The sequence below is a fragment of the Zonotrichia albicollis genome, chromosome 2, assembly GCF_047830755.1.
Source record: "Zonotrichia albicollis isolate bZonAlb1 chromosome 2, bZonAlb1.hap1, whole genome shotgun sequence".
NCBI lineage: Eukaryota > Metazoa > Chordata > Aves > Passeriformes > Passerellidae > Zonotrichia > Zonotrichia albicollis.
In genome coordinates, this window is record NC_133820.1 from 52,843,295 (window position 1) to 52,867,792 (window position 24,498).

General features: G+C 38.7%; 1 protein-coding gene across 7 annotated transcripts in view; it reads left to right on the forward strand.

Moving 5' to 3' along the window:
• The window catches only part of CNTN5 (contactin 5), a 619,341-nt gene that overhangs the window by 459,884 nt on the left and 134,959 nt on the right, over positions 1-24,498 (forward strand). For all 7 annotated transcript variants that reach the window (XM_074535151.1, XM_074535149.1, XM_005482597.4 and 4 more), the window contains one exon: positions 16,716-16,818. In XM_074535151.1, the coding sequence (XP_074391252.1) occupies positions 16,716-16,818 (103 nt within the window). The remainder of the gene's footprint in view (positions 1-16,715; positions 16,819-24,498) is intronic.

A 24,498-nucleotide genomic window follows, 5' to 3' on the forward strand; every position in this document is an offset into this window, starting at 1 on the left:
TACTTTTTCATTTTCACACAAATGGCCTGAAGTAATACTGCCTTGTCCATTGACAAATATTAAAGGGTCACAACAACCTTTTTAAAGTCTGTATTCATTATGTGCAAAAATACAAAATAACTGTTGAAAAGTAGTGCTAACTAGTTAAAGAAAATTAAAGTAATTTATGAGGAAAGAAACTACTTTGAATAGACTCCAAGAGGGAAGTGAGAATTTAAAAATGGCATTAAAACAAACATTAAATTACCTGAAAATATACTCAACTCTATGTTTGCTGAGTTGTGTTATATATTTTTAAATATGGCTTTTTAAGCTTTTCTTTGTCATAAAACTACTTGAATTACTTTGAACTTTTCAAACACTCCCTTAGGTATAAAAATAATACATCTTTCTGAGTTCCAATGGTTGGCATCACAACTGACATTACCCTAAGCAGTCAGCACATTTGTTAGAAACCACAGGAAGAGCTTGTGGTTTTAAACAGCTTTTACAAATAGCTCTATAGAAATAAAACAACTTATACAGCCTGTATTCTCCAAACATATATATCATTAACTCCAAAGTACTCTAATTGATTTATTTATCATCATTCTTAGATTTTGATATATATAGAGTACCTATGCCCATGGGACTAGACTGCTGGTGGCAAAGAGCACTTCAATGACAACACTGGTCTCTATTTATCTATGAGAAAGAAATGGAATAATATCAAGGCATTCTGTCAAACTCTGAAAGATTGTAAGAACTTACTGGGATTTTATTAATCTTTTATTTCTTCTGTGATGTGTCTCAAAGGAGAGCTTAGCTGTTTGATATGAAGCAAATTAAATAAAAACATCAAGAAATCCTTCAATGGATTCTGAATAAAATGAATACCTCATTTGTTCAGATGTCCTTGACAATCAGTCATTTTGTGTAATTCAATTTCACTTCAAGCTGGGTAATAAAAACACCCTAAAATTTTGAGGAGAGAAAAAGTTTTAGAAGGAAATAAAAGAATATGCATAATTTCATTAACTGCCTCTTAATGCATTACAAATTTTGAGGAAATATTTGATAACTGTTTACTAATAATAAACAGCTTTGTTAAATTGTATCTTAAGAGGCTTGGATGCTGATTGGGAGCAGTAAATTATCTTCACTCATAAAAACATCTGAAAGTCTTTTCAAATTAAGGAAATAGAAATCTAGGGAGTATAAACATTTGATTTTCAGCACATAAGAGTTATTTCAAGTTCACACATTTTTATTCCAGTTTTTCTTACTTTTTTGTCTTTCTTATTCTTTAGAAAATATGTTAACTTTAACATTATTACTGTACAGTAGTAAATACGTAATTCTTCATTTTAGCCCTGTGCAGATACTGCATATTAGTTTGCTATGGTGAAATTTCCAGAGTTAAAAAAGAAAAAAACAAAAAGCAAAAAAGCCAACAAACAAGGACAATTTCAAAAACTAGAGGGTATTTTCTACTATGTTGCACTAGAGCAAACTAGTTTAACCTCCAGATGTTGGTATGTCTGACCAGACATATTTTCATGTAACTGACTTTCAGATTTTTTCCATGTCTTCATAATCAGTGAAGCAGTGAACTGAATTTTGTCTGTCCTCATTCTGTTGATTAATGCAATGTGATTTGTAGTCTCAAAGGATAGAACATATAGTTATCAAGGTATTAAGGATGTTAATTTCTAATTTTCCATGATGAAATATGGTCTGCATATGGGTTTTGAGGTTAAACTCTGGGATATGTTGCTTGAACAACAAGCAACAGTTGGTTATCTAAAAATCTGGTTATCTGAAGATCTAAGTTATCTAAAGATCTCTTCACCAGCATGAAGGAAAATTTGGAAGAAATCAGAGCAAATTCCCAAATAATAGAAATCAAGCAATAAAAAATGCCCAGTGTAGCATAATAAGATAATAAATAAAGCTAGAAAAAAATCTGCAGTTTCACAGACATAGCTGTACCCACCCCAGAAGAATGCTGACAGTTGTTAATTAACTGAAACCTAAAATATTTTTTTTAAATGCTTAAAGATGAAATGTAGTGGTTTTGACCTTTCTTCTTTGCCTTTCTCTGGTTTTTATTTTTAATTTTTTTTCAACTTTTATTAGTGGTTTTGTTCTCTAATGAGGTTATTCATATGGAGCTGAATTCTAGAAGACAACAACATGCACCTGAATTTTAACAGGAGTTCAAAATACATATTCAGCTGTGACTCGATTGTGCTATGTTTTGTGGATTTTCCAGTCACATAGGCTTCCTCTTTCACATGGGTTATATTGCAAGGTTTTGCAGTAATATTTTGTATTTTAATTGTGTCCATAAAAGCTGTATAGAGACTGTAGGAACTCTTTTACTCAGTACTCCAGGGCAGGAAACAAACCTGATGTAATCCTGCTTTGATTTTTTTTTTTCCAAGCACAGACAAACTGTCTGGGCAAAAATCAAGTTTGTCCTTTAGTGGTACACAGAGATTGATAGCACTGACAGAGACATGAATGTATGCAAGGTTTGCTCCAGGGGAAGGTTGATAAAATGGCAATGTCCCCAGACAGCCATTACCTGGTAGTAAATATGTTTCTCCTGTAAAACTGTAGTGAGGTATTTTAATGATGGGTCACTCTGGAAACTGAAAGTAAAAGTCTTCCTACAATCTCTGTTTTACTCTACTGAAAATGTATCCTGCATGGGTTACATGTATTTTATACTTTTTTTCTCTTTTGTTCTGCTATTGTACCAATGTCCTCCTGCAATGTTGTCAAAATAATAGGATGAAAATCAGGATTAAGAAATGTCAGTGCAGTCTTAGTTTAATTTTTAAAAAAATAAAAGAAGGCCATACATTTAATAGGATGGGGGAAGGTTGTTGATTTTGGAGAAATTAGATGCCATTTTACAAATATTTGGGAAACTGATGAAGTCTAGTTTATCCTCACTGAAAACTTTTTTACACAGAAAAATATGGCAGACTTGGTCATAGTCTGCTCAACATCTTCAAATACAGGTGAACAGAAATCTCTGCAGCCCAATCTGTACACTAGAAATTTTGGTATCTCATTTGAAGAATTAAATAATATACTCTTTCCCTCATTGTTTATTCTGAGACTATCTCATTGCTTTTGTGTTCTCAGAGTTTGGACTCAGTTTCCTTTATTTCATTCATATGTTTTAAACTGAAAATGTTTTTCAACTGAAAACATATGCTCTCATCTGAAAATTAAGTGCTTTTGGTTCATTTTGATGTTTAAGAGAGAAATATATTTGTATCTATGGCATACATACATTTAAGAGTTATAAATAATCATGTATTTCAAGGTAGTAATGCTATTTCTAGAAAGGGCTTTCCAGAGTTCAATGTAACTGATAAACTAGTGAAATCAAGTATGAGTAAAATATAGATTATAAAGTAGTGAGAGTAAAGTAATGTTTAAACACTTTTTTCTGCTAAATGTGACTTTCTTTCACATTTATTCCTCTAAAATTAGGAACACATGAACATCTTGTCCCTTAGTTTTAAACTAGAGTTTATTCCCTGCTTGTCTGGATTCATTATTATATTCTTTCCAGACACACATTTTTCTTTCATATTAGGATATATTCCAATAAAGACCTCCTTCCATCCAGTGATATGCAATAGGATTTGCTCTCTAACATACGAAAACAATGTTGGCACTTTAGCATTAACTCAGTTTAGTGCTTAGTTCAGTGCATTACAGAATGCAATTTCACATGAGCATTTTCAGGGCTTCTCAAATGATAAATTTTTAGCTCAAAATCTGGCTGAGAGACGTTTAAGTGGAAGGAATGCTGAGGACTTTTACTTTCAAACAACAATTCCACAGTAAATTTCTACGGATTTACAGCAGGTATTAGTCCTTTAGAATAAGATTAAGGGTAGGTGAGTCAATAAATTCCTCCCAGTTCATTCAAAATCTCTGATGCAGACCAGAGACAATGGTGGGTATCATTATTATACTTGAATCAATTCAGTTTGTGCTGTCAGTTTACTGTCATTGTAAATTTGTGTATTCAAGGCTCTCCCAAACAAATTTCTGGAGACGTTTAACAGTACTGGTCTTCGAGGAAAGTGCTAAATATTCATTTGCTACAAAGGGACCCATACCTTAGACAATCTTAGTTTTCATAGCAGGTTATAGATAGAAGAAGAAATTATGCATGAACATTCTGTAAGCAAGTTCTTAGGCAAAATTTTCTTGGGTTTAGATACATATTCACTCAACAGGTCATCATTACAATGTGATAGAATACTCAAATTTTGATCTGTAAAATGATTTAAAAATTCTTATGCAGCAGAATGAGTTTATCATGCCTCAAGAGGTTTCCCAGAAACTGACAGGAAGATGCAAACTAGTAGGAATCCCAATTAAATTTGTCTTTAGAGCTTTTTCCAGGATATAAGAAAAGCATGTTAACATTCCTGCACCACCTGATTAAGACTGGGGACTTCTTTGTGAAAACCTCTCAGATGAGCATTCTTGATCACAGAGCAGGGAGAGTTTTATCATTTGTTAAAATAATGGCAAGTATCAATCCATGCCTAATCTTTCTCCTGGGTTTATCAGCCACTTATTCAAGCACTGTCTGTAACCTGTTCCATTCAAAATTAGGCCCCAAAGGAAGTTAAAGAGCTATTAGTAAAAGAGTATATAGCAAACACAAATCACTTCAGCTGAAAGAATTTAAGGATCCTTCATGTTTTGGGTCATGCTAGAGGGTAGTTTATATCTGGAAGATTAATGAAAGAAGCATCAGCCTCTACACATCTGAATAAGAGGATGGGTCATGCTTTCTCAGCAGTCAGATTCTTTTTGGTCCCATGAAGGAAAAAATTCTTATGGTATGAATACTGTAGTTTTTCCACACTCTTCCTCTGAGGTTGTATAAGGCATGGATTGGCAGGCTAAATGAAGAGGTAGATCAGTCCTTTGCAAAAAAATAATGTCTGATATCCTGTCTGTAGCTCTTTCTCTTGCTCTTAACTAAAAGGACTGAAAATCAGAAAGTGATCTTTCTTCTTTATTCCATTCTCCATTCCATTAAATGGCCCCTAGTGGATAAAGTAAAGAATTTTAGCAGCAGTAATATCTGTAAATGTTTGAAATTTTATTATTTCTATTCCTGTAATATGTAAGTGCCTCAAAATCAATATTTATCACATTTTTATGTCATCTCTTTTTTAATACAAAAATGAAATGCAGACATTTTGGCTTAGTGTTCATAAGACATTGAGTAGCAGAGTGTAGAACTCAAGTCACAGATTTACAGTACAATTGGAGGAAAAAACTTGCTAAATAAAACCTCTTGTAAAAATTAAACCTGATTTTCTGAATAATTTTTTTCTTTATTTGGGTTGGAGAAAAAATTACTTTGTGATAACTGTATCATTGTAAAAAAATCTGAAGGAGAGATCTCTTCTATAAATATTGAGGTCCCTTTCTGGCCAGGTGACAAACAAGCCATTGATTCTATCAAGGTTAAATTCTGCCTGTGTTAACTGTTAACTCCAAGGTTAAACTTTGTCCTGTGATCTGCTCAATCCTTTAAATCAGTGTCTTCTTTGGTAATCAGAGGCAGAACAAAAAGGTTGTTAGTTTTTAAATCTCCCCCAGCCAAGAAGATCCTGCCTGAAAGGGCAAACACCCAAACACTGGAAAATTTAAGGTGGAATGACATATTTCAGACTGAAGGCCAGGGATAAGATTTACTTCAACAAACAAAGTTTGCCTTTTCAACCCAATTCTAATCCCAGACCAAATTTCAAGATATGGTGAACTAGATTTATTTCGAAGGGGTATGTTTGATATCAATCACAAATTCAGTACTTTTATACCCAGATCTGAACTCAGGTGAACAAGTTTGGGAAGTAGGGACTCTAGCAATGTAATAAGCCTAAAAAAAAATGAATTATTAGGGTCGAACCTTGAAAGGTAAAGGATTTTCAGAAAGTATTTTTTTTCATGGAAAGGCAGAGCCCAGCAGCATTGAGAAAAGCAACCTATTGCTCTGTAGTGCTGTCCTGGGTTGACTATATGATGCTTTTATCCCCAATCGTCTCATTCTGTTTATGTTGAATAATAATAAGTTTTGTACCTTTAAGAGTGTTACAGAGAGTGAAGGGGGAGAGAGAAGAAGCGCGCAGTTTTGTTTTTCAGACACTGCACTCCTCCACATTCCTGCTCCTGACTGTGTTGTCTGCGGACAGACAGCGGGACAGAGAGCTCTTCTTTTGCTTTTTAGTTAGTGTTAGCTAGCTGAGGCAAAGAAGTTCCCTGGACTGTTTTTTCCCTTTTCTTTGGACCTCTTGGAACTGCTCTGGACTGAACACCCAGGAGAGCACCGGCAGCTGCAGCTGTGGCCCACCGGGCTGGCCCTGGCCTGCGACAATTCCAGCACTGAGAGACTGATCAGAGACTGAGTGAGCTGCTGCTTGAACCCGGGGTTTTTTCTCAGTTTGTCATCTCTTTTAGAGTGGCAAGGGGTCTCATTGTTTTGATACTGTTTTGGTCTTATTGTTTAATAAACAGGGGGTTTTTTTCCACCTTTCTCCAAGGAGGTATTTTTCTTTCCTCCCGGACCAGTTGGGGGGAGGGGCCGATTGGATCTGCTTTTCCCACCGGAGCTCCTTTGGGGGGATTCTTCCCCAAATTTGCTCTAAACCTGGACAAATACATAAATTGGCGCCCAACGCGCGGCTGGAAAATGTGGAAAAAAGCCCTATTAATTGTGTGTCTGTGGTTGTTAAAGCAGTTAGTAGCTATGCTGCTTGAACCCCTGATGTCTCTGGTTGAGAACGCCTCTGTATGGCTCTGGGCTCTAGACCTTTTTGAGGTTTCAATACCTTTCTGGTCATTAGGATTATTGTCCTTAACAAGTAATTTTTACGGTAGAGGGGTACGGATTGGAATAGCTGTTGTGCTGGCCTTGGTGATAATGATTTATAAAGCGTTCAAAAAGATACTGACCTCTGTTTACAGCATGTATGGTTTATGGTTTCTTCACCCTACCCTGCATCCCAATTCCAGTGGTATGTTTTGGGAATTTATTAGTAACTACACTCAGTCTGTTAGAGGAGGAGCTAAGAATGAGACTTTCCAGCCTTCCCTTTCCCTCTTCTCCTTTGGATCGGTTATGTCACTTTTTGAGAATGTTCAGTTTCCCCTGAATGTTAAAGAGACCATCTTTCTGGTATTTAATTTGGTAAGTTTCCTCTATATGGTCTGCAGCTTCTCTAGAATGAGGGCTGAGATATCCAGAGGAGCTGGTGAGACCCCTGATCCAGAAGCAGATGCAGGCGTGAAAAATCCTGAGTGGGGTGGAGAATGGGAAAATATAGGCCAAACCCTGAAGGAATTTTCTGATCCTGTAGACTGGGATTTCCCACGGGAACAAATTCAGAACGCAGCAGAGGTGGGGAAATACCTAAAGGAGAAGTGCCATGACGATTCTAAGGAGAAAAGGCTAATTGCAATAAGCTGGGCCCTGGCCTATGCTTATCGCACTTTGTTAGATACTGTCGGGCAGCAGACAGAGGCAGGGGGGCAGGGAGATAAATCAGCTATCCCAGTCACTCAAGCTGTAGCCAACAGCCCAGGCTCAGAGCCAGCAGCTAGACCAGACAGTGAGCCTAAGCCAGCATCTAAACCCATGGCTGTTGCTACCAGTACTAGAAGTGGGAAACGCACGGAAAAAACTGATCGACCAGTGGATGATGATGATGATGATGGTGGTGATACAGGAGAAGGAACCTCAATGCCTCCTGACGTAAAATCAGGAGTCAAAGCAGCAGGTGCAAGATCAGACGCAAATATTGAGTCTTATTCCCTGAAGGACCTTCGTGGCCTAAGGAAGGACTACACTCGAAGGTCTGATGAATCCATAATTAGTTGGCTGGTCCGTCTCTGGGATGCTGCAGGCGAGGCTACAATTTTGGATGGCACTGAAGCCAGGCATTTGGGATCCCTGTCACAGGATACTGTCATAGACCAAGGAATGATGAGGGGGGCTAACTCTCAGAGCCTCTGGGAACGGGTCCTAAGAAGTGTAGCAGAAAGATACCTGTGTGCAGACGATCTCTATATGCAGCAGACTCAGTGGAAGACAATAGAGCAAGGGATCCAACGCCTGAGAGAAATGGCCGTGGTTGAGATTATCTTCTCAGATGATGTAACAACTAGGAACCCAGACTTAGTACCATGCACGTCTGTGATGTGGCGAAAACTCGTACGACTCGGGCCACAAGAATATGCCTCTGCCTTAGCCATCATGAAGAGGGATGAGAGGGGTGAGACTGTGCTTGACATGGCAAGGAAGCTCCGAGCATATGCAGATGCTGTACATGGCCCAACACATGCCAGAATCGCAGCGGTGGAAACACGTCTTCAAAAATTAGAGGACAAGATAGAGGAGGGTCACAAGAAACTGAGGGAGGAGATTAAAGAGAGCTTTCTCCAAACTCCAAATCTCGGCAGTACAGATCAGAGGTTCTGGTACCCAACGCAGACGTTCCCCAGACGGCGAGAGAAGGTACATCCCACGAGCTGAGCTGTGGTTCTATTTGCGTGATTGTGGAGAAGACATGAGGAGATGGCATAGACAACCTACCTCTGCTCTGGCACAACGGGTGAGACAACTGAAGATTCAGAGAGGAAGTTCCAAAAGGGAAGCAGCTCCAGTGGCCAGTAACCGAACTGTCACATATGATGATAATGACAATATTTTTGATCCCCTTGAAGGAACCTCCAAGACATATGCCCAGGGAAAGAAGGATAACCAGGCTTAGAGGGGCCCTGCCTCTAGCCAGGTAGAGGCTGGGGAAAACCGTGTTTTTTGGACTGTGTGGATTCGTTGGCCTGGCACATATGAACCACAAGAATACAAAGCTTTGGTTGACACTGGTGCACAATGCACATTAATCCCATCAAGACATGTGGGGACAGAGTCTGTTTCTATTGCTGGTGTGACAGGGGGATCACAGGACTTTACTCTGGTAGAAGCTGAGGTGAGCCTGACTGGAAATGAGTGGAAGAAACACTCTATTGTGACTGGCCCAGAGGCCCCATGTATTTTGGGCATAGACTACCTTCGAAGTGGGTATTTCAAAGACCCAAAGGGACTCAGATGGGCATTTGGAATAGCTGCTGTAGAGACAGAGGGTGTCAAGCAGTTGAACAGCTTGCCTGGACTGTCAGACAGCCCATCTGCAGTAGGTCTCCTGAAGGTGGAAGAGCAACGAGTGCCAATTGCCACCTCAACAGTGCACCGCCGACAGTACCGAACGAATCGAGATGCTGTGATCCCCATCCATAAGATGATCCGAGAGCTGGAGAGCCAAGGGGTGGTCAGCAAGACCCACTCACCCTTCAACAGCCCCATCTGGCCTGTGCGAAAATCTGAAGGAGAATGGAGATTGACTGTGGACTATCGTGCATTGAATGAAGTGACCCCACCCCTGAGCGCTGCTGTGCCGGACATGCTGGAACTCCAGTACGAGCTGGAGTCCAAGGCAGCAAGGTGGTACGCCACTATAGACATTGCCAATGCATTTTTCTCCATTCCTCTGGCAGCAGAATGCAGGCCTCAGTTTGCTTTCACCTGGAGAGGCGTGCAGTACACCTGGAACCGATTGCCCCAGGGGTGGAAGCACAGCCCCACCATCTGCCATGGACTGATCCAGGCTGCACTGGAAAAGGGTGAGGCTCCAGAACATCTGCAATATATTGATGACATCATTGTGTGGGGGAAGACAGCAGCAGAGGTGTTCGAGAAAGGGGAGAAAATTATCCAGATTCTCCTAAAAGCTGGCTTCGCCATCAAGAAGAACAAAGTCAAGGGACCTGCTCAAGAGATCCAGTTTCTGGGAGTGAAGTGGCAAGACGGACGGCGTCAGATTCCCACCGATGTCATCAACAAGATCACAGCAATGTCTCCACCCACCAATAAGAAAGAGACACAAGCTTTCCTAGGCGCCATAGGTTTTTGGAGGATGCATATTCCCGAATACAGTCAGATCGTGAGCCCTCTCTACCTGGTCACCCATAAGAAGAACACTTTCCACTGGGGCCCAGAGCAGCAACAAGCCTTTGCACAGATCAAGCAGGAGATTGCTCATGCAGTAGCCCTTGGCCCAGTCAGGACAGGACCAGAGGTGAAGAATGTGCTCTACTCTGCAGCCGGGAACCATGGCTTGTCCTGGAGCCTTTGGCAGAAGGTGCCTGAGGAGACTCGGGGTCGACCACTGGGATTTTGGAGTCGAAGCTACAGAGGGTCTGAAGCCAACTATACTCCAACAGAGAAAGAAATCCTGGCTGCCTATGAAGGAGTCCAGGCTGCTTCGGAGGTAATAGGCACTGAAGCACAACTCCTCCTGGCACCCCGACTACCCGTGCTGGGGTGGATGTTCAAAGGCAAGGTTCCTTCCACTCACCATGCCACCAGTGCTACATGGAGCAAGTGGATTGCTCTCATCACTCAGCGCGCCCATATAGGTAAACTGAATCGCCCTGGGATTTTGGAGGTCATTACAAATTGGCCCGAAGGTGAAAACTTTGGTCTCTCTGATGAAGGGGAACAAGAAGAGACACGAGCTGAAGAAGCTCCACCATACAACCAACTGCCAGCAGAAGATACACAATACGCTCTCTTTACTGATGGGTCGTGCCGCATTGTGGGAATGAACCGGAAGTGGAAAGCAGCTGTATGGAGCCCCACACGGCAGGTGGCAGAGGCTACTGAAGGAGAAGGTGGATCAAGCCAACTTGCTGAACTCAAAGCTGTTCAACTGGCCCTGGACATTGCTGAGAGAGAGAAGTGGCCAAAGCTCTACCTTTATACTGATTCATGGATGGTAGCCAATGCTCTGTGGGGATGGCTGGAGAGGTGGAAAAAGGCTAACTGGCAACGTAGAGGAAAGCCAATTTGGGCTGCTGAAGAGTGGAAAGACATTGCTACCAGGGTAGGGAAGCTGCCTGTGAAGGTCCGCCATGTAGATGCCCATGTACCCAAGAGTAGAGCTAATGAGGAGCACCAAAACAATGATCAGGTAGACCAAGCCGCAAAGATAGGGGTGTCCAAAATAGACCTAGATTGGGAACATAAAGGAGAGTTATTCTTAGCTCGGTGGGCCCATGATGCCTCAGGCCACCAGGGCAGAGATGCCACCTATAAGTGGGCACGAGACCGAGGGGTGGATCTAACCATGGACAGTATCTCTCAGGTTATCCATGACTGTGAGACGTGTGCCGCCATCAAGCAGGCCAAGCGACTGAAGCCCCTCTGGTACGGTGGGCGGTGGTCCAAGTACAAGTATGGGGAGGCCTGGCAGATTGACTACATCACACTGCCCCAGACACGCCAGGGCAAGCGCTACGTGCTGACCATGGTGGAGGCCACCACTGGATGGCTGGAAACCTACCCTGTGCCTCATGCTACAGCCCGGAACACCATCCTGGGCCTGGAAAAGCAAGTTCTGTGGAGACATGGCACCCCTGAGAGGATTGAGTCAGACAATGGGACTCATTTCAAGAACAGCCTTGTCAACACCTGGGCTAGGGAACATGGCATTGAGTGGGTGTACCATATCCCCTACCATGCACCAGCTGCAGGCAAAGTGGAGAGGTACAATGGACTGTTAAAAACCACATTGAAAGCATTAGGTGGGGGATCTTTCAAGAACTGGGATCAGCATCTGGCAAAGGCCACCTGGTTAGTTAACACCCGAGGCTCTACTAACCGAGTCGGCCCTGCCCAATCTGAGCCTTTGCAGAGAGTAGATGGAGACAAAGTCCCAGTGGTACATGTCAGAGGTTTGTTAGGGAAGACTGTGTGGATCAATTCTGCCTCGAGTACAGACAAACCCATTCGTGGGGTTGTCTTTGCTCAGGGACCAGGTTGCACGTGGTGGATAATGCAAAAAGATGGAAGAACACGATGTGTACCTCAGGGAGACCTGATTGTTGGATAAAACCTGTATAAATATCACTGTTTCCTGAATGTTATTACCATTGTCTGTGTATAGTTGTATAATGGATGTATCATGTATGTACTTGTAGAGTTAGAATTTATATTAGTTTTAGTAGTAAGCAGACGATATGGGGATAAGGGGTGGAATGTCCTGGGTTGACTATATGATGCTTTTATCCCCAATCGTCTCATTCTGTTTATGTTGAATAATAATAAGTTTTGTACCTTTAAGAGTGTTACAGAGAGTGAAGGGGGAGAGAGAAGAAGCGCGCAGTTTTGTTTTTCAGACACTGCACTCCTCCACATTCCTGCTCCTGACTGTGTTGTCTGCGGACAGACAGCGGGACAGAGAGCTCTTCTTTTGCTTTTTAGTTAGTGTTAGCTAGCTGAGGCAAAGAAGTTCCCTGGACTGTTTTTTCCCTTTTCTTTGGACCTCTTGGAACTGCTCTGGACTGAACACCCAGGAGAGCACCGGCAGCTGCAGCTGTGGCCCACCGGGCCGGCCCTGGCCTGCGACAATTCCAGCACTGAGAGACTGATCAGAGACTGAGTGAGCTGCTGCTTGAACCCGGGGTTTTTTCTCAGTTTGTCATCTCTTTTAGAGTGGCAAGGGGTCTCATTGTTTTGATACTGTTTTGGTCTTATTGTTTAATAAACAGGGGTTTTTTTTCCACCTTTCTCCAAGGAGGTATTTTTCTTTCCTCCCGGACCAGTTGGGGGGAGGGGCCGATTGGATCTGCTTTTCCCACCGGAGCTCCTTTGGGGGGATTCTTCCCCAAATTTGCTCTAAACCTGGACAAGTGCCCAAACCATGTGAGCTCTGTGATTTGTTAGCCACTTGAAAATCGTATATTATGTTTTTATTCTCTGCTGATCAATTTTATTTATTATTGTATTTCATGTTTGATAACTGGGTATAAAAAATGACTGAGAGGATTTTTTACAGCCCCGGCCAAACCTCTGTAAAGGAGTCATGTATATAAGCCTGAGAGAGATTGATTCCAGTGCACATAGCTCAAAACCTGAATATTTCTTAAAAGTTCTGCTTCCTTTTAGCATCTAGCACAAATGAACAAAAATCTTCATGAAAATGCAGGTGATGATTGTTTTGCCATCCCTGACTCAAGTGACCAAAACAAAAGCTAGAAAGCTAAGGAGCCTAGAGGCAGCACAGCCATAGCAGAGCAATTATAGTGTAATATGGGAAGGTAAGGCCTTAACAATTCCCTTAATATCTATGCAACTCTAATGGCCTTCATGGTCTCAAAGATCATAAATAATAAGGATGAAAAATATCCTTCTGCAATAATAGACTTTTGTTTCCTAATTTTCATAGGGATACCAAGCAATTGCTCAGTAATTTTTATACATTTCCTGCCAGTTGCTGCAGGCATGTCTCTTGCTAGGGTAGCAATAACCTGGAAGAGCAGGACGTGGTGCAAAGCATCAGTCAATCAGCATTTCATTAAGAGTATGAAATGATGGCATGACATGCAAAGAACATTCAATACGTGTACAGATTTCACTCACTAAAGGGATTTAATGTAAGTTAGAAACATAAGATCTGAAAGATAATATTGTCCCTCAGATGGGTACAGATGTACTGTATTATTTTAAAAGCAAGAATAATTTAATCCTATAGTAAGTTCTGTTTTTATTCAGGGCTAATAAAAGCAAGTGTTGACTACTGTGTAACAACTCAAGACAATTAGTTTCCAGAACAAAGCCTTACCCAAAAGCAAAACCATTCCATTTTTAATTTCATTGAAACACAAAACCTGTCAGTGAGTGTGAACAGTCAGCAGGCATCAGAGATTTAAAAGAAACACCTTAGGAATATAAGGCTCCATCATAAAACCTAAATGAGCTATTTTCAACAGTATTCACTACAAAGGAACATAGGAGATTTCTCTATCAGGACTGATGCTCTTGTAATTGAAGTTTATATAGAAGAAATTTTAGAGGAAATATTGATACTACAAATAATAATGAGGTTCCAAAGCCAAACTTCTGTATGGAAGGAAGCAGGATGTACTATTTTCCTTCTCACTGATGCTTAGGACTAGAAGGAAGGTAGGTAGAAAAGGTGGGGGGATTTTTCAAAAAAAGGGACTCCTAAGAACATCTAAGGCATAACAGACCACTAGGTCTCACTTCTGTGTCAAGTATTTCGATAGAAAATACATAAAAAGGTATGATCATTAGGATTTTATTCAGCACATTATCATACAGTAGTCTTATCACACAGTTGTATACCAGCAACACAGATTTTGACCAGGGAAACTGTGCTTCAGTCTGTATACAGCTTTCCTAAAGAGTCAGAGAGAATATGAACAGAAATGGCCAAGCTGCTTGCGTTTCACATTGTTCTTTACAGGGTCACCCATCAAAGGCTGTTGAGGAAAGTAAATTCTTAGAGGAGCTGAAGTACAGCCCTACTTTCAATTAAAAATATATTAGAAAAAAAATCTACTATACGAGTACCTAAACTGTTTGGAGAATTGAGAGATTGTCAGTAAGGACTTATCTGAGATTTCACTATTCAACACATAAACTATCTGGAAGCAAAATGAACAAAGTAATAATACTTTATTAGATATTATCTGTAAAGATATTAGGGTGCCACAGTGTATGAACATCAGTTCGAGTACAAAACAGCAAATAGAACTGAATTTTGTAAAAAAATGAAAAAACTCCAAGGAAATAAATAGTGTAAAAGAAAGATATACATCTTCATTATTGTTGTGCAGTTCTCACCTTCACATCTCAAAGTGAGAGAATGGAATTTGAAGAGGTGCCACATGGGCACTAGGAATGTTTAGTAAAGATTCTTTTTAAGGAAGGCTTAATGGTCTGGGGTTTTTCAGTCTGCTGAAGACATATTTGAGAGGAGATATGATAGATATCCTGTAAAACCATGTAATTGGTTAACTGAGGTAAGTCAGAAACTAGTATTCATAGTCACAAAAAATCAGAAAACAGTAAACAATGTTACAAGGAGTGTAAATAAATTATTAATTTATTGATGTCTTCCAATCCAGAGGGAATGCATTTTTATGATATATTATACTAGCAATCACTTCAGTCTAGGCTAAGGAAAATTTTAATTGACTACCATTTTTTGATGGCCTGGCTTAATTTTAATACCCAGGACACATATGGGGGTTTTTCCTATTAAAAAAAGAGGATTCATAAAGCAATGTCAAAACACTGTCTTGGAGGAAATGGGTCAGTATTGCTAGCCCACATAATACTTGCAGGATAATTATTTTTACAAAGAAATCGTCTACCTATAGAATTATTTATAGAATTACATTGTTTGAAATAAAAGCATTTAATGCTTTCTTTTTCTGCCATTTGATTCACTTATGAGACACATTTGGATTTTCTAATTAGACTTAAGCCCCTGATGAAACATTCAAATGTATATATGTTCAGACTTCCTCCAGAACCAAGCTTCTTCAGGGACCTGAGTGACAGTGGGAAAATGAGAGCACAGCCCCACTGGAAAATCCTGAGCCCCACAAGGAACATTTGAAGGCTAGGAATATATGTTTTACAGTTTCAGTCTTATGTACTGTGTTTTACTCTAGCAAGTTGTGGGTTGTTTTTTCATCCATCTCTGCCAACTCTTATTCTCTCAGCTGTAAATCTTGTACTCCTCTACTTCCATGTTTCTTCTTATGCTCATTTCTTTTCTTTCTCACATAAGAGATCTCTTTTCTCTCCTGCCTTTTCATCTCTTGTTCCTTTTTGCTTGGTTTAGAGTCTTTTGGAGAATCTTGACTGAATTTATAGATTTAGATTTTCTTGTTGCTACTTTTTCAACAAGTCAGATTTTACTCTATTTTTGTCATCTAAAAATCTGAACCATTCTTACTTTTTTAAATACAGCCTTTTGCTCCCGAGTATTTCCTACCCCCATAGCCCAAATTCCATCTAACCAAATACAGCTGTTAGGGTCATATTCTTCTCCTTGCATGCCGATTGTATTTTCTCCAAGTGGCATTAAACATAAATTTCTCACCACACCTTATAAAACATAGCTCCATTTCCTTACTGATTTCTCATTCCTAAGCTCTTGTGATTCTTCAAAGCTGTCAATCACTCTACACCAAATCTGAGATAATTTTATTGATTTCAACTTCTATATTTTCCCATTCCTGAATGTTTTCCCATTTCCTAGAATGCTATCTTACAGTACTTAAAGTGTTGTCCTGAAAAGAAATCCTCTTCCAAATTATAAGTCTCACTGAAAATTACATAACTGAAATTTTCATGTCTACATATCTGTGTTTGTGTCTGTGTACACAAATGCTGCTACATAATTTGAGGGTTTTTCCCTCAGCTTAGAATGTCCTCAGTCAAACACAGCACGATATGTTGATTTATTTGTCCAGTTGTGAATGTGCTGGTAAACAAAGGTTTGGTCCATGAAAAGTCTCACTCTTCTATTGATTGCCCATGTTAATCTTCGGACATTTAAACATTAACCCAAGTTTGAAAAACTAAATCTTTTTCTAAAGCTCAATGTTGTGCAGCTGGTAAACTGAAGAGCATTTTAGTATATATATATACTGCACCTGGGCACAGCACATCAGGTCAAGTGAGGTTATCCCCATCAATTACCAACTTTATTGCTGTCAGATTCAAAAAGCAGGCCATGGGTCTTTCTGTGATAATGGAAAACTGATGATATTTCACATTGTAAACATTCGCTATTTTCCAGGTGCGATGGGGGAATATGAACCAAAAATTGAAGTCCATTTTCCTTACACAGTTACAGCTGCAAGGGGAACTACTGTTAAGATGGAGTGTTTTGCACTTGGAAAGTAAGTAAAGATTCATTCTTATTAGATATCATTGTTTATTAAGATGAGACATGCCTGGATTGTGGTTTCATTATTTTGCTGGAATTTTTTTTGTAGACAGTCCTTACTGCATTCTCAAAACAACCAATTGACTAAGTAGCTGACTATGAACTCCCTGTCCAGCCATTTCTGTGGTCACGAATTTAGTCAAATTAACAGTGTCTCTGTCAAAATTAAAAGTACCAATCAAATAAACTAAAACCAGAAAGGTTTTTTAATTGAAAGCTTTACAAGACTCACACCCATTCATTCACAGGGATACTATAAACCAGTAAGTTAGAGTTTGTCCTGCAAAAATGTTGTATTTGGAGAATAAACAAACATTTGTAGAGTTTTCTTCTCTCCCCCATATTAATGATTTATACACAAAGCTAAGAGCAGAATGTCATGATCATGTCCTAACACACTTTGTGGCAGCTCCCATTCTATAGTTTCTGCCTGATCTAATAATACTAGTACAGAATGGGTGTTTGCTATTCATGTCAAGGGGTTTTTACATGTTTGTATGTAAAAGAGTTTAGGGAGAGAAAGGTAAGAGAAACTGAAACTAAAATTACTTCTATACAGTATTGAGATTACAGAATATAGAATGAAAGTGGGAAGATTTCAGTTTTGTGGTAGTAGTTACTATTAGTTACTCAAGTTACTATTATAATTGTTCCCAAGAATAAGGATGGCAATGTTAGTATACAGACAGACAGAACTAAGAGTCATTTCTAGTGATTCAAAGAGATTCTTTCTTCTTGACATATATGCAACTAAAAACAGATATTCTTTCAATGATATTTCTCTAGAGACATTTTAAAAATTGTAACGGGTCAGGTTCTTTCCATAATACCTCATCAAATTCTGTGTGGTGTGTTGAAAACAAACTCACTGTATTGAATTCTTTTCAGCTCCTTTTCATAATGATGTTCTTTCGGACATCTTCTCCCTAGTCTCCAAAGTTATGCTGGTAAATATCATATACCCTGCTTCCTTTTATAGTTCATAGCTTATCAAAAAACAGGCAAGCTTCTCACAGCTGGGTCTTGATTAAAAAATAAGGGAAGGATTTGTCTTTGTATATCCTTTGGAGGAATTTCACAAAACAGTCTGAGAAATACTATATCTTGCATACCATTTCTTCTTATTTACCTAAGGAGGAACAAAACATAGGAGGTTAGGAGGTTTAAGACAATAGTCTGTTTTGCTGAGGATCATTCCTCCAGCTTGTTCAGCAGGTCTGGCTTTCCAGAGTGACTTTTCAAAGCCTGTCTCTACTACCTGGAAGGGCTTTTGAAATGTTTTATAGCCATTTTGATCTTTATGTGTCACTGGTCACTGGATTTTTTCTGTTCAGATTTTTCTCTTTACAGTTTCTAATTACTGAGTGGATAATATATGTCTGAAAATTACTTCCTTCTTGCTGTTTTTTCATATTTGACCAATACCGAGATGCTCTCAGTGTGCAGGTCAACAGAAAGTATACACAAATAATTAAAGAGAAATTCTGACAAAGTTTTTCAGTTTTATCTATTTAGGTTCAGTGAATTTGATGAAGAAACAGGACACAGCCAAACCAGTCCAAACAAAAGCTTAGAGACCACAGCCCACATGGAGGGAGCCTATAGTGACAGCAGATTCTGCAAATTCAGTGCCAACATAAATGTAAGCAGTAGTTTAGAAAAAAAATGTGAGACAAGAATTTTGGTAGGGTAGAACACAAGTCTTATGTTTTAGATAGTAAAAATGAGAATGAAGGACAGGAAAGAAATCAATGGAGAGATTCCCTGAGATGCTGAAATAAATGAGGAACAGAGGCTGATTGCTCCAGGCTCTCTCCTGTCAGAAACTGCCAAGTCAATAGTTGGCAATGCGGCCCTTTTAGACTCTAGGCTATGGTTGAAGAAGTAACCAACATATTACTTCTTATTTTCCTCATTTTGCTGGAATTAAATTACAGTTGCTGACAGATTACAAGTCAACTTTCCAGTGAAAAGGAGGTATGACACACATTGTCCTCTGCAACCATCACTGAAAGGCAAGAAACAGACCTACTGATATATTCCACCTTCAGCACTGTGAGATTTAGTAAACTCTCTCAAAAAGATTCAATCACTATTCAGAAAGGAAGGTGAAGATGACAGGAAGACTTTGATTAGGTGATTTCATTTTTTTTTACTTGGTGCTAATCTTTAATAAACAAAAAATTCAAGACCACCTTAATGACCAAGGAATTTAAGGTTGCCTAATAAGACCCCATTTGCTGCTGAAGTTATGGGCAGCTATTTTTACCATGCACATTCCTTATCTTCTTTTCCCAGCCATTAATGCACAATCAAATCAGCTGAGCTGAAATTGCTTTCAATTTGATAATTACATGAATGACATTTCAGGCACCATTTGAAACCTGGAGGCTGAGGTGAGAAGTAGAAATGCATCAAATTTCCTCTTCATTTTCATAATTTTCTTTTTTTGTCCCCATTTCTTTTTCCTAATGCCTTGTAGAGGTTGTTGCTTGTTACCTTGCCATAGGTCCCATTTGCTAAACTGAAGCAACAACTAATTTGGCCCTTTTTTATTTAGTATTCAAACTTTATATTTTGAATTCTTTTTGAAAATAACCCTGGGTTTATTACAGTCTTAAAACAAATATGCTGCTGGTTTTCTCCTGCTTTAATTTAACTGTCTGAAATACTCTGCTCTCTCCACTGTAATTGTGAGAATGACAAATGTTCCAGTGAGATTTCCTGAAGTAGGCATTTGGCAAATATTCCAGCAAGATCCTTGTCTTTGGTTACAGATTAATGATTTATTAATAATGTTTATTTAGCACTGTCAGTCACTATGGCTGAAAGAATTGAAGCTCTGAAGCTTTTGTCTTCAAACTAAAGTCAAATATCTTAATTGCTTGACAGAGATAAATTTTCTGAGAAGGATTTTATTCTGACCCAAGCAATATGTAGCTGATTCAGTTACAAGTGAAAATATTATGTTACTGATGCCACTTACAAGCAGACTTTGTAGCTGCTAAAAAATTCAAAGCAATGAAGGAGTGAAATGTCTCAAGATTATCTAATTTGCACTAGACAGAGATTCTTATCATGAGCATCAGTCATTGTCTAAGAAATCACTGCATAAATCAGTGATTTATTGCTGAGATTTAACAAGACATGAAAAACAGAGGAGCCAAACAAAATTTACTGCATATATATCAAAGTGTGCATACTGCAATTAGTGGCCTTTTGTGCTGGTTATATATGCTGGCCCAAGGCTGCTTTTTATAGACATATTCACTGCCACATCTACACAACAACTTATGTTTCAGTGACATCTATATTTGATATATATGTACCTATATATAGTATATAGATAAGTTTTCTGCCACCCATTTAAATATGTAATTTCTATTATAAATATTTGAATTTTCTTTGGTCCCTAACAAATCAGGGGATCCTATCTTTTAAAAAACCTGCTAAAAAACCACTGACAATAACAAGGTATTAACATTTTCCATTTATTTTTAGCTTTCCACCATAGCAAAAATACTTCTTTTTAATTTGCAGAATTGCTACATCCTGGTTAGTATTTACAGAAAATGTTGTTAAAATAAATAATTGAACAGAAAAAGAAAAAATCTGAATGGAAGAATTCAAAATATCTAAATTAATAAAAATAATTCTAAACAACAGTATGTTAATGTTTGCTTTTGAGTAATAGCTTTCACTGCTTGTGTCTTCTCTTATTTAAAAAAACAAGGTAATTATTTGTAAAACTGTGTATTATACACACACCCTACCTGACCCTCACACTTCAGCTTTTTCCTCAGTGCATTTTTGTTTGTGCATTACACCAGACTTCTACTTTATTTTCCATATAAAAGTCACATTTCATTGGTTTTCTGGCTCTGTCAGAAAAAAAAAATTGAATTTGTATTATGATAGTGCCAGCAGCCAATTTTGAGTGAATAATCATATTTTATTTCTCATTAAAACAAATTACAAGATCTGGGGTATTGAAGTACTTGTAGATTATCGGAGTTTTCAATCTTTGCTCTTAAAATAAGTTCTGTATAGACTGCCAAAAGGATTTTTTTGCTAAAAACAAACAAACAAAAAAACCTTTATGCATCCCTTTATTTATACTATGGTTATTTTTAAACCATATATATAGTTATATATATATATATATATATAACGATATATATATATATTTTAAACCATATAGATCAACACAGATATTTGAATCAAAAGCATCAATAAACAACAGTGCTGACAGACAATTTTTCTTATGACTCATTGACTTGTTTTTCTGCATTTTTGAGAGACTATTTTACGCTTATGCTATTTCTGTACAATAGTAACATACACATCATATACCAACATTCTCTTTAAATGCCAGGTTATTTCACTTTGGCAATGTCAAAACTATGTTTTTGATTTGACATATACTTAGTTAATGATAAGAATAAATTAAAAATATTTATTTATTTTTGTTACTGAAGTAAAATGAGGCAGATTTAATAGAGTGTTGTTCATTTTATCATATTTAATATTGCCTTAATAATCCTATTTTTAACTTTGTTTGGAAAGGATTTATAGCTCAGTTGTAAACAATCATCCCATATGTAGTAGGGCTTGCAAGAACTCAGCTGAAAGTCCTTTTAAAAATCTTCCTTTCTGAATGAAATGAAATAAAAAGAAGGTGAAGCTATATATATTTAAGTCATACAAATTCATGAAATTTATGACTTTTAATCTAAAGCATTCAAAAATGTTCTGTTGAAATCATGAACTCTGAATCGATTCAAATTAATAAATGTCTCAAAGTTTTAAATCCATTAAATATAGTAGTTTTGTTACCTTCTGTTCCTGATTTCCTTTTACTACACTTTCCTCATTTTTCTAATTGATCTTAAGCTTTTATTAGAAATGCTATTATTTGTTTCATGGCACTACCAACATTTTCATTGCAGACTATATACCTGTTGTGGATGCACCATCCTGGAAGTGTTTAAGACAAGGTTGGATGGGGCTCTGAGCGACCTGGTCTTGAGGAAGGTGTCCCTGCCCATGCCAGTGGGGCTGGAACTCAATAATCTTTGTTTCCTTCCAACGCAAACAATTCCATTAATCTGTGTAGGGAGAGCTTATTACAAATTTTTCAAAATGCGGAAATAAAGGCAGAGTGTTTGGATAAGTCAGTATAATACCTAAGCAAAGATCAGAGCAGCCAAATAAAAAGTCTTTATGCTCTGGTGAAGAGCATTTGATTGTAACTGTGGAGAATTACATGAAGTTTCTGAAGAAGTTGTTTTTTGCTGGTGTGGCTCATTAAGCCAATGACACAGGGTAATGGCTATGAAGCAGTTTTCTAGATATTGCAAACATTTTTGCAGGTACAAAAAGATAGGCTTTGCAAATCTACATTTTAAAGGGCTGTTTCAGTGAGATCTGGAAAATAATGTAATGATGAAGAGAACAATTTCAGAAAAGAGGGTTAAAGACACCCAGGAATGAATCTTTGGTCAGAGGTTTCATAGCACCTGATTCCTTTTTTTCCTCCATCTGCCACATAATTATATGAGATTTTTGTAGGAACAAGAAATTGATAAACAGTAGTATTATAATGAGTCACAGATCCAGGTTGCACACTTCTCCATCTAGCACGTGCAGTTATCCATCTGGTCTCTAACACACAGTGGAATAGAAGATTACAGCATTGCACCATTGTTTCCTAACTTCAAGGGACTGACTTTAACCCTCTCTGCTCTTCAAATCTGTGAAATAAGGCTTTTTACTTTCAGATCATCAGTTAAAACTGTCAGCCAAGTCTTGCACATATTTCTCCTTGGCTTCTGTCCTCTGGTTGGCTTATCTTGGCAAATCCAGTATTACCTACTGGTCTTGAATATTTCCACACAGGTCTTCCAAGATTCTTCCCCCAAACCTGGCAGAAGGCATCTCCTTTTAAGAACTGTCAAGAGAACCAGATAAAATGTTCCTGTAATCAGACCCCTTTCCAGTAATCTAGAAATCCTCTCATGAGGATTTCTATTCTGGGATCAGACTATTTTCTAACCTAAGTCTCCTTGTTATCAGCATTGTTGTGGTGTGTTTTTAGCTTCTGGGTCCCTTTCTCAGGTGTGCCAATAGTCCCTTCCCCCTCGCCCCTTGCTGAGTGTGCCCTGTCAATCAGGCTAACATCCCAGCAAGGCATCGTGTGGTTGGTCGATTTCAAAGGATGCTCCTCAGGCCTGGGGGACATTGGCCCAGATAGGTGTCCCTAGTCCCTTGAGACCCTGCCCCTTTCACCTGGTTGGTAGCTCACCTGTCCCCTCCCCTTCCCCTGTCCCAGAGCTTAAAAGGTGAATGAGACCATGCGGCCGTATTCTGGTGGAGCAGTTGCCCCGGTTCAGACCTCTGTAACCATGGAATAAACATCTGGACATTCAACCCTCCAGCAGAATCCTCTCTTTTTTTCTCTTCACCATCGCCAGAAGCTCTCTCTCCTGAGGTAAACGGAGTCCCTGACAAGCCTGGACTTGCTCAGTGCCCTGCTGCACTCTCCAGCAGCCAAGGTATCTCTGGGGTGAATTACACTACAGTGCTGCCTTTGGCCCAGCAGCGAGGGTCAGAACTGACCCAGGCACAATCTAACTGATAATATTGGGATACCTATTCCAATACAGCATGAATCCACATCTTGCTTCATCCCTGGTGTGGTGCTAAAGAGTAGCAGAGCCAGTGTGCTGGTGATACTCAAAATTAGCCTCTATTAACTTCACTGCACTGAAACCCAGGGCATTGACATGAGTGAGCACTCAAGGCAGCAAGCAGCAGATGAGTATTAGTGGACATAGTCCTGGGAACAGAGCATGCTTCACTGATGTGTGTATATATATATATATATATATATATACATACATACATGTGTACAAAATAAAAAAGAACAACCTCTGGCACATAAATCAGGCTTCATTGTTTTTAGAGCTAAGTATGACACTTCTGTTGTCAATGTATTTGGGATATGTCAGCAGATCTGTGTTTTTTTCTCTGAGGATAAGTTGTCTTTTCCTTGGACAACTGTATGAAGCTTCTCAGGGAGTGAGTGTCTCTTTGCTAAGGATTCTGATAGCTCATGAAATAGACATTCAGTCCTGGAAGTTGCTTAGATATTGTCTTTTGGAAAATATTAAGCTACTTGTGTTTTTCCATTAGCACTAAACAGTCCTTTCCTGTTCCCACAATAATGGTGGCACACAGAAACACCTTTGATATTAAAGGTAACCTGGCATTAAATAAGTAATTTTAGGTGCTGTACATCCAATTAATTGTTGAAACTTGGATTGAAATATTAAGTCCTTTTCATACATGTAGCAGAATTACAGTGGGAACAAGGCATGTTAATAATTTAACATTTTCAAGCCTCAAGCTATTTCACATTGTAGAAGTCCACAGGTAGTAATTTACCATCAAAACCAAGGTTTAGCATGATGTTCTATTTTTCATCTACAGGCCACAGAGACATTAATTGTTTGTTTTCTCTTTTTAAAACAGAGAAACTATGTCATAGAGTATTAATCTGATTTCATTATTTGCCCAAAATGAAACTGCGTGATAGATACAAAAATTTATATAGAAATACCTAAGTTCCATA